The 11,382-nt window shown below is 39.6% G+C and overlaps 1 protein-coding gene across 2 annotated transcripts in view; it reads right to left on the reverse strand.

The window, feature by feature from the left end:
• The window catches only part of cntnap2a (contactin associated protein 2a), a 351,650-nt gene that overhangs the window by 12,590 nt on the left and 327,678 nt on the right, over positions 1 to 11,382 (reverse strand). For both annotated transcript variants that reach the window (XM_032503457.1, XM_032503458.1), the window contains one exon: positions 3,936 to 4,029. In XM_032503457.1, the coding sequence (XP_032359348.1) occupies positions 3,936 to 4,029 (94 nt within the window). The remainder of the gene's footprint in view (positions 1 to 3,935; positions 4,030 to 11,382) is intronic.

Here is an 11,382-nt window from a genome sequence, read left to right on the forward strand (position 1 = left end):
CACACACACACACACACACACACACACACACACACACACACACACCCCACATGTGTAAATATGCCATAAATAAATATCAACTGAAATACTGATGCGTGTATACAGTTGCTTTCACAAACTGCATGCATACATCAAGCATCAGGCTTCAGCAGTTTCAGTAGCATGTACTAAATGTAGTACGTGCTGAATCATCCCGGTGCTTCATGATCAATACCGCTTAAGTACAATTGGCAGCAAACACAGTAGATCCCATGACCCTGGAGCTGAGTTATTCACACCGACAGCTACAACAAACAAACACAGTTCATAAGTAGACATTGGTTTTGTTCTCACAAACCAGATTGACATTTTGCTGACCACAGCAATGTAACATTAACATTCATAACATGCCTTTCTAGGTAGTTTGAAACAATTTTGATGCAATGACAGCTTTATCTTTTCTGCTTGTTCAAGCAGTGTGGCACTGGCAGTACTTTAATTGAGTCTGCATTAGAAATGCTGGGCAGGTATATTAGCTAAGGCTGCAACTAACAATTATTTGGATTTTCAAAAGTTATTCTGTCAATTAAGTGATCAACCATTTCTTGTATAAAATGTAAATAAAACAAAAATAATGACAAACTTCAGTCTCAATTTTAGGGTAACATCATCAAATTGCTTGTTTTGTATGAGAAACAGACCAAAACCAAAATATATTAAGGTTACAAAAATATAAAAATAGCCAGCTTATCCCATCCCACAATTAGTAGACTGTGAGGTGATAGGGGAGATGTCACTGTGATCAGTGTGTGTGTGTGTGTGTGCGCATGTGTGAGTGTTTAAGTGTTCTTGTGCCAAACACAGTGTCTTTGTCTCCCAGACATTGAGAATCTGATAGCTCAGCTGTCTGACAGCCTCTCTTGTCTCTGTGGTCCTAACACAGAAGTGGAACAGATCTGATAAGATGTGCAAAATCAAACGCATGCTTTTCTTCTGTTTCCTCCCCCCCCCTTTGTCTTTTTCATCACAATATTCCCGTGATCCTTCTTTTTTCCTCCTTTTTTTGATCCAATTACCTTCTTATTTCCTTGCTCTGTCTACATTTATTATTCCGTTATGTTTACGAGACACCTTTAGTTCAGTCTATTGATGTGTAAAGTGTAAGGCTGCATTTGAGGAGATGGCTATATGAGTTGGGTCTGTTTTGGCATGTGCAGTGACTTTGTCCCGTGTGCCCTACAAGCATCTGTGCTGTGTTGGTTGGCTGAAGATGGATCGCTGTGTTCTATGTGCAAATGTGCCTGTTCACGTGTTTGTGTGTGTGTGTGTGTGTGTGTAGCGTTGTATTCCCAGGGGTTCTTATGGTGTGTGTGCAGCAGTCGATAGTTCTGGCTGGTAAGTGAAGTCAGCCATTACTTCAACCTCACTGACTTTCTCGGCACTTGAGTTAGAGGACAAAAGAGACGAGGAGAATAGAGCAAGCTGCAGCCGGATGCCAATATTGAGATACAATCTACCATCGGAGGAGTGTTATGAGTAATTAAAGAAGCTAATAAAACCGACCAAAATCCAGCCATAAACCACAGGAGAACCTAGGTAACTGGCTGTTGATAATTAGGGTAATCAACGTCTAAGGTGTTTGGGAAGATGAGTTAGTGTTTTGTTAAGACCTATGCTCTTAGTTAATTTAGTGGGGAAAAAATAAATTGATGCAAAAGATCAATAATAACATTTTAATTAGCTTTAGTACTGTAGTGTCAGTGTTTCACAAGTGTCAAAGTAGCAGTGACTGAACAACACAAATAGTAACATCAAAGGGAAAAGTACAAAAAGTAAAGGTTGGACTAATATGTTCTGACAGTTACATAAGCTGCTCAAGTACTGAGCAGAAACCTGGACAGTCTAGTGTTAAGCAACAAAATATCAAGGTAATTTCAATGAGAAGTTAAATATGTTAAGTTTACAGTATTTGCCAGATCAGCCACAATTGGGGTGCACACATGTATGCAGAGTGAGATGGAGCTGTGATAATGTGCTACAGCAACATCATTATTTCAATCCTGTGGCATCCTCTAGTGGACATCATGAGTAACTACAGTCTTATTTGAGAGAATAGCAAAGCACATGGACAGATTTTGTTAGTGAGTATTTGTATTTGTTTTATTAATTTATCTTATAGTCTCCTTTTGCACTTATTGTTTATTAATGTTTATTTATGTATATGCGTTTAGAGGAAACCATTTGCAAATCAGATGGCTTATCTAAGGGGTTTGTGTTTTACACACACACACACACACACACACACACACACACACACACGCGCGCGCACACACGTATATATATTCTTAAATATACAGCAATACAGCATAAACTAAATATATATTAAGAACCTAAATACAACAACAGCTGAAACATCAACACTAGACTTAGACTTAGACTTAGACTTAGACTTAGACTTAGACTTAGACTTAGACTTAGACTTCTCTTTATTTATACTATACTCTTTATACTATGCCTTTATACTATGCTCCCATTCCGTGTGCCTCTATGCCTTTATACTATGCTCCCATTCCGTGTGCCTCTAAGTCCAGGCTTTTACTTTTGGACAGGAGAGATAGCAACTGACTTTTTGCCTCACAGTAGACAACTGTGATTGTTTTAATCTGGTTTAACCCAAGTAGATAACCTCCAGTTGGGGATTACAGCATGGTCAACCCACTATACATTAATAACATTCTAATAACTGCATGGATTTATTTTCCTGAAAATCTAATTTTGTTGCAGCCTCAATCGGGTCAATCAGCCTCTTCTCTAATCCACAATGAGAATGATTCAGAAAGATTACAAACATGAGCTCCTTAAAGGGATAGTTCTGATCTTTTGAAGTAGGGATGTATACTGTGCATAGTCAGTGTATTCCCTACAGTAGATGTTGCTGGCACGCCCCCAGTTTCGAGAAGCAGGCAGGAGTGCCAACAAGGAAGCTAAGCAATGTTTGGCTGTTGACTGGGCCACACAACAAAACTAATTTTAGTCACCCTAACAAAAAAAAGAAGTAATCTTTTTAAGTGTACGCTATATGGGCGCCCGGAGAGCTCAGTTGGTAGAGCGGGCGCCCATATATAGAGGTTTACTTTTTTAAAAAGTGTACGCTATATTTAAAATATTATCACCGCTTTACTTTGTCGTCAGACAGCCCTTTCCGACATGGAACTGAAGCTGTTACATTTATGCTGTCTTCAAAGCCACCTGACTCCTGTGTGTGTTATTGTGTGACTTTGGTGTTTTAAAAGGGTAAGGAACTGACAAAATTAACAAACCGATCGAGGAAGCGGTACAGCAGTGCCTAGACGTGCAGTTATTCCTTCCAAGTGAACACAGTGAATTTGATTGCAGTAGATGTGACAGAAAGGTAGAAAAGTTGTGTTAATCGACTAGTGTGGACTTATCCGGAAAACAGGAAATAAACATAAGTTTTGATTAACACAACTTTTTTGCCTTTCTGTCACTGCAGTCAATCTCCTGCAGTCAAATTCGCTGTGTTCAATTGGAAGGAATAACTGCACATGGCTAGGCACTGGTAATGACATTTTGAGCATGCTTAGAGGCTAAAAACAAGTTTAAAACTTGCCCTGTTTAAGCCTCTTTAAGCCTGTTGGGTGCTAACTCTAGCAGGAGGATAACATGGTGTAGACTGCATCGATTGTTTTCATTGGTCTCGCTACTGACAGCACCACAAAACAAAACAAAAAAAAACAGAGCTACATGTTGAAATCGACCGGAATTATCCTTTAACGCTCCAAAAAGCACCTTAACAAATAGTGTAAAACCATGGTGGCGTGTGGATAGAGTGGTATTAAATGAGTCAAGAAAATAAATATGATCATAACTAGTTTGGTAAAAGTTTGCCCAGTGTAAAAATGGTTAAAAAGGTTTCGACAAGCTGACATACTCACCATAGACTTTGCCTAAGAACAGCGTCTTGACCAGGTTGAACTGTGTGTCTGAGGCATCTGGGAGGGTGTAGCTCACTGGAGGGTAATGATCCAACTGAAAAAAGAGGAAAGAGGGAGGTAGAGATAATAGATTAGTATCTGCATTTTAAAGAGAGTCTGGCTCTAAAACTACTGATCACAGCCTTTAAAAAAAAGAAAAAGACACCCAGCCTAAGACCTACATCAGCACATTAAACGGGATGATGAAGGAGAGATGCTAATTCATTGCTGTCAGGCACTGTAAAGCTGCAACGCAGCACAATCAAAAGCTCAACGCGTCCCTCTTGTGGTCCAGTTTGTTCTGTTAAAGGAAAACCTTTAACCTAGTCTTCCCATGACCCAGTAACGTAACAAATCTACGTTACACTAGACAACCTAGACTCTATAGCACAACCAGAAACTAGGACTGAAACATGACATAACTTGTCATCAAATATAAATCCAAGTCTATATCCTACTCCTATTTACTTCAAGGCTTATGGTCACATGTCACAGGTAAGCCATATAGGCTACTGTTGTTTTCAAGGCAGGTTATGCTGCCTGGAAAAGCCCTAATTTGGCATGTGAGTGATACTGTGTATGTTCTTGGATACATTTTAATAAAAGAAAGTTTGACACCATTTACATGGTTGAATGGCAATATTTAACAATGCATCGAAGATTTGAGTTTTTTAAAACATCTTCTCTGATCAAGAAAATGCATCATTAAAATAGAGTTCCATATTTTGTCATCCTTCTTTGATCATTCTCTGTAGACTAGAAGAAAAATGCGTGAAAATCCTCATATTAAGTGGTGTCAATATCTCACTTTGTACTTTTTTGTTTGCTCAAAAAAGTCACACCAGACCAAACGATTAAAGAAAACCTCTTAGTTGGAAAGTGTTAATTTGTGTTAATTCTGTGTATTTTATTTGTTTAGTTAAGCTGGTCACGGCTGAGCGCAAACCTTAAAGCAATCTTCCATAATGATCCTACAAATAAACCGTTCTTTACCAAGACTCAAGACAAATGATCACGCATTAATTAACAATATGCACTTTCTAAAGTCTGCCGTTTGTTCAAAGCCTATCCACAAGAACTTTAAATAGAGAGAGAAGAAGCAGCGTGTTTACACAGAAGAGCGTCAGTGGAGACGTGAGAGCAGAGAGGGTGATGGAGGGAGGGAATACACGACTTTAATATCCCTGCAACATAATTAACTTGTTATTGCTGTTTCACTGAAGTTTCTAATTAGCTTGAAGGCTGCAGCCGGTGCTATTGACGAGAATCATTTCAACCCCACAAATTGGTTTCTGTGTGTGTCCCAGAAATAAAGATCCTCAACCCTCCCCCCCCCCTCTCTGTTCACAGGAGAACAGTATCTCAGCATACATCAGTCTGCAGAATGCATACCAACAGCACCAGCCAGGAGAGGGGAGGAGGATTGAGAACAATGACATTTGTTTCCGCGTGTTTCACTGGAAATTTGTTCTATTGATGTGCTGAACAGCTCTCGTGGCCTGTTAGCAGTGACGGAGCTGGACTGTAATTAAAGGGTTGAGATTTTTGTGCGTGTGTGTGTGTGTGTGTGTTGCTCCAGTTTACAGGTTTGAATCAGTAGAGTCCTCCCATACAGAAAAAAATCTCTAAACTCCCTACTTCTCCAGACTATTTTCTCCCTCTTTCCCTCTCTGCACACACACAAAAAAAAAAAAATCCTAATTCGATACTTTCCAAAAGCCTGGTCTCAGCGGAGCATTGTGTGGGCTTTGTTTCCACGGTGACTGGAGGGTGGGATAATGGGGCACAATTAAATTGTGCTCAGCTAATTTACTTTTAACTGAAAAAACAAATTGGCTGCACAGTCAGGGAGAGCGGTCTGAGTCTCAAAGCCCCACATATAGGTCCACAGAGGGAGACAGCCAGTGAAGAAACCTCATTTTACCAAACTTTGTCAATTACAACCACAATTATTGGGATCCTTTCCTTTTTACTCTGCACCATTTAGACAACACAATTTGTCCCTTTAAACGCTGTTGGTGCCTCTTAGGTTACATAAAGCTTACATAAGCAAAGTAATCAGGCATTAGACAAAGAGAAAATTAACAATGGGTGAAATCTATTTCCCTAACTATGTGCTCAAAAGGAATCTAATTGAGCCAATGTGCTGTAAATATTCAAAGTAATTTACAGTACGCTGAGAACTTTTGACTCGTGGCAGCTCTGTTTCCTTAATGATATCTGAGGGACAAAAAAAGCTCCCATCACAGATTAATCATCAGAGAAACTAAGCGCAAATAAATGCCAATATTCTTTTTTTTTCACTTGAATAAATAGTTTGACCTCATTATCAAGTCAACAACTAAATTGCCTTTTCCCTTCACAGCTAGAGCCAGCTGTTCACACCACCAATACCAATACCTGGAGAGAAGGGGAGGGGGATAAAGAGAAGATTCACAATCACAGAAATCAAAACCAAAAAACAAGACAAAGACAAATCTTTACAAACTTAAAAATATAAACAACAAAACCTATCAAACAAATATGTGCTTTTCCCAATCAAAAATTAAGGAGAGGAGGAAAGGAGAGGAGGAGAGGTAAGGAGAGGAAAAAAGAGGAGAGGAGAGGAGTGAAGGAGGAAACAGAGATGAGATGTGTGGTGCCTGCAGGGACTTCTCACTTTCATCCCTAAGCCCTCACAGTGTGTGAGAGTTTGAGAGAAAGCAAAAGCCAGAGTTGGAGAGATGAGAACTTATTTTGATCTCGCTATGATATGCATTTTGGTAGTGAGCTAACCTGAAGAGACCTCTCAAACTGTTTAAAAACCCAAACACTTGCTTGCTACGCTGCACCGTGTCCGCTTGTGTGTACATTTCAGCAGGTATTTGTGTGCACATGCAAATCCTCTCCCTTGAAATAAGCCTCAGGACCGTGATGGGTTTAGATAACCTCAATGCATCAAAGTGATCTTTGTTATTTTATTGTGTGGGTCTTTTTTCTTTATCTAAATACATGATCTTTCTCTTCTCAACCCCCTCCTCCCGCTCTCTCTGACTCTCTATTCCTTCTTTTTCTTTTGCTTTCCATTTCTCTTCTGCTCTCTTTTCTCTCAGATTCCAATTACCACACTCCTACTTGTCTTCCCACTCATTTTCTGCCGTGTCTTTAAACTAAACAGTTGCTTGTCTAAATGCCTTACAGATTCACAACACTGATAGCGGAGAATCCGCAGCCTTAGGTAAACAATCAGCTCGCTCTTTTACCCTGGAAATTGAATTTGATCCACTGGCGGGCTCACCAGCATAACTGACTTTTATTGTATCCGTCTCATTTCTCTGCCTCTCACTGACATTATTATATCTTAGATCAAAGCAGCTGTAACAAGGCCTCTGATGGACATATAAGCAAAATAGTAATGGGTTGGTTAAATTTCAAATGCTGGAGGTGGCATGCTTTAACAAAATTGGCATTCATTGCGTAATGTAATTATTTGTCATCCAATTTCAAATTCAGTAATTAGCAAGTGTACATTACGGTAACTGAATTTGAACATTCAAAAGCAGCTAACAATTCAGCATGTAGGACATGTTCTGCACATTTTGTCTGACTGTAAATGCTGTTGTTGGATGGTATTTAAAAGAAAACTTGCTGTATGGCTGGAGCTAAATCTAACACGGTGAACCGTGTAGATGTTTTGCAACGACTATTTAAATCCACACGAGTTTTAGTCTCCACCACCTCCTGAGGGAAACACCTGTCTCTTCAGCTGCCAAATGCTACACCTTGTCCACTACCTAGCTGCTAATGTTGTCTCTCTGCATTTGATTATGGGCAGATTATAGTTTTCCACCATTTAACATAGTTTAGCTAAATGCTAAACAATATCATATCAATATCATGACATCTTCTTAATAGATTTTATGTGTACACTGTACTGAGAAGTAAGTCAGCGACTACTAGCTACCTACTCCCCAGTCTTGCTCAGTGTTTCTCTTGTTGCTGTCATCCCGAGCAGAATATATCCTGTTCTTCGCAACTCTTTGGTGTGAGTGTGAGCCACAGTCATAGTTCCTGGCTAAAAATTAAATTAATTATAACTTGTGATGGAATTTCCAGAAACACCATGTTGTGGAATGATCAGACACAGGGTAAGCTTAGACAACATCAGGTCATTCATAGGTCACAGGTCATGGGACGAGAATATTCGGCCGGCCTCTAATAACCAAACCTGTTCATGTATAATGATGTTTGTCTCTCTACAGTTTCAAGGAGTGTAGACAGCTGTATGATAAGAGAACGTTTTGTTTCAGGACAGTTTCCTTTTGGAGGTTGGTAGCCCTGCCACACTTCAGCATACGTCCCAGAGAGATATGCTGACCTGGCTCTAGCATCTGTGTTTAGGCGCATGTAACATCTTTGTTTACCTTTAGCATTTCGCTAAACGTAATGCCTCCAGCATGAGTTTAAGGAGTTTAAGGAGTTCAGGAGGACTGGAACTTCCGAGAGTTGGGATGGCACTGCACAAAAACACATTGTACTGTACTGCCGTCTTACTTCTCTCCTCAATAGAGTGATCATTAAATGCTTCTGTGTAAGTCATCAAAATGTCCCAAACCTCCTTGATGTATGTGAAATGAGTTGTGGTGCTCCTGAGTTTCTCCTTAACATAACTAAAAGCTCTCAAGCATGTGAGAAGGTAGAAGGTGGGAGCAATGAAAAGATAGAAGGAGAGAAGTGCAGCGTGAAGCCTTTGTATTGATTTGACTTGAGAAGATCTCATTGTGCATGCATGTCTGTTGGTATGTATGTCCACGTCTGTTTACCCGTTTATGCTAAGTGCATGTTTGTACCTTGAAAAGAGCTTGGAGGCAGTAAGTCAACATGAACAAGTATTATTCATCAGAATTTTCTTCGTTAGCACACCTTCTGGCTCTACTTTTCATGCGTCTATAACCTTAATGTATGTTCTCGCTCCATCCCTCTCCCACAGTTCCCTCGCGGATTTTATTGCTTAAATCCAAATTACATCATGCCCACCAGCATTCCTCTTAAATTTTGTATCATTCTTTGATGAGTTATGAACCTATAATTTAAGGAAAATAAGAGTCAATGGATTGGTATGTAGAGGGTTGGTGTTAGGCACATGGGGAGTGGTAAATGGAGGATATGCACTGATAGTTAATATTTCAGTCACACACTGAACACTGGGCATAACATCGATATCTAGACACAACAAAGCTACAAGCAACCAGTGGAAGACACTATGTGTGCATGGATGCGTGTGTGTGTGTGTGTGTGTGTGTGTGTGTGTGATGAGTGAGGAAGTGTGCTTCAATCACTCTTTTTGCCAGTAAAGGGGGGACGTGTTACGTTGAAGTGCTCCCACTGGGGTGATAAGCAGCTGCAGGATGTGATTTGCTCACAGAATGCGGTTGATTTCCATTGGATGTTTCAGATTTTAATTTTCTTACTGTCACAGTTTTTCATTGTAGTGTGTGAATGTAGCTGATGAGATTCCAGTATGGATGGAGACTGCTCTATGTGCATGCAATGAGAGACAGATGCGAGAGGCCAAGGACTTATGTAGAAAAGGAGGCGTTATGCTTATTGGTTTGCAAATGTACTGTGATTCATTCTGGCCAACACTTTATAACACCTTAATGACAAAAAACAGTGAAGAGGGCTTCATTTGGACATGTATTTATCACAAGAGAGGGGGACATCTTGGCACGGTATCCAGAATTGGAAAGAACACAACTAATTATATATTCACTATTTTATATCCACGCATTATATGGACTCCACTATATTCTATGTTGTATACAATGACTAATGCATGTGAAGAAACACTTCCTTTGAAATTAAAGTCCTTTATTATGTTTAATGTATTCATATCTAATGCATTTCATACATTTCCTTGTTCTAAATGTATGGAGTTGAACATCCTGCAAACATGTTGTGGTTAATTTACAGTACTGTCCAACTTCCCATTCATACTTCATTTGTTCTAACATTTTAATACAATGGTTGCATTATCTGTACAATCCCTCCACATTTGCAGGGTTCTTTTTCTCATTTTGAAATTAAAATTTCCCCCAATTAAATCAAATAAAATCACATCTATTGCCTAGTTTAGTCATAGTTTTCCACAGGGAATATGGTGTTAAGGTGCACATTTTTCTCTATAATAGTCCTTAGGTACAAACCTAAGTCAAGTGTTTCATTAATGGAAAGTAATCCATGAGGATAGCATGAATAATATGATAATATGAAAGTTGATGCTTGCAGGGAAATTTGATTCAGTCAGCATGAGCAGTAAATCCATAGAGATTAAACAGTGTAGCGTGTAAGCAAATAGCTGGAATATTAGTAAGGGCAAGGTTATACAAACCTATTGACATGATGCTGTCTACACGGTTCAGCAATTTACAGATAGGTGAGTCAAGGGCTCTGGTTAATGCAATGTCTCCCTCTGGCCACTAGGGGGTAGTTGGGCTCTCTACATGGGAGTATGCGAGTTTGCTCATCTCTGGATATTTAGGCAAGGCCGCTAAGAAAAATGAATATACATACTGTATGAAATGGCTGAATAAATAGATTCTACAGGAGTCTGTGCATCTACAAACTGTGATGAAGATGTTCAATTCAAGCCAATGCAAATACAGATTTATTTGGTTCTGGACGCAATCAATAAGCAGGTTTTACAGGCGGCAGTCATGCATTCAGAGTCCTCCTTAAACTGCAACCTGGAGCCAAATCAGAGCATTTTAGCCCAGAACAAAGTCTGTAATAGTTTGGCTGAATTCTCACTCCATCCTTGACAGCTACTGACTGAAGCTTGGTTGTATTGATCTGCGCTAAGCTGTTTAGCTACACAAAACTCAAGAGCACACAAACAGACCCACAAACAAAACCTGAAGTACAGATACACACAAACATACGTACGCAAACACATTTTCATTCACAAGCACAAACATGCTCAGTCTCTCTTTCTCTGTCTCTTTTATATTAATAAAAAAGTATCTCTTCCTCTTCTTCTTAATAAACGCGCAGCCATGCATGGCAGACACACAAAGATATGCAGCCATAATCACACAACAGCGTGCAGTCATAAGAACACACAAACAGATCGATGCATTCTCTCTGTTGTTATGCTTAGGCTGTCTACTGGAAGTGGATTAACAGTGGCAGAGGACAAGCACTTTCATCACAGTTGAAGACAGAACAGGACACTGCTCTCCCCTCTGACTTAACAGTGGCTCGGTCTAGTGTTTGTGTGTGCAGGATGGCAATCACATACACTCCCTGGTTGCCTATAAGAACAACTTTATAATTGAATCTTATGTCTTTAGTGTTTGGAGCATCGACTAAAAGCCTAAAATATGTGTGTGAGAATGATCAGAAATGTGTGTGTGTGTGTGTGTGTGTG

The sequence above is a fragment of the Etheostoma spectabile genome, chromosome 22 (assembly GCF_008692095.1).
Source record: "Etheostoma spectabile isolate EspeVRDwgs_2016 chromosome 22, UIUC_Espe_1.0, whole genome shotgun sequence".
Classification (NCBI taxonomy): domain Eukaryota; kingdom Metazoa; phylum Chordata; class Actinopteri; order Perciformes; family Percidae; genus Etheostoma; species Etheostoma spectabile.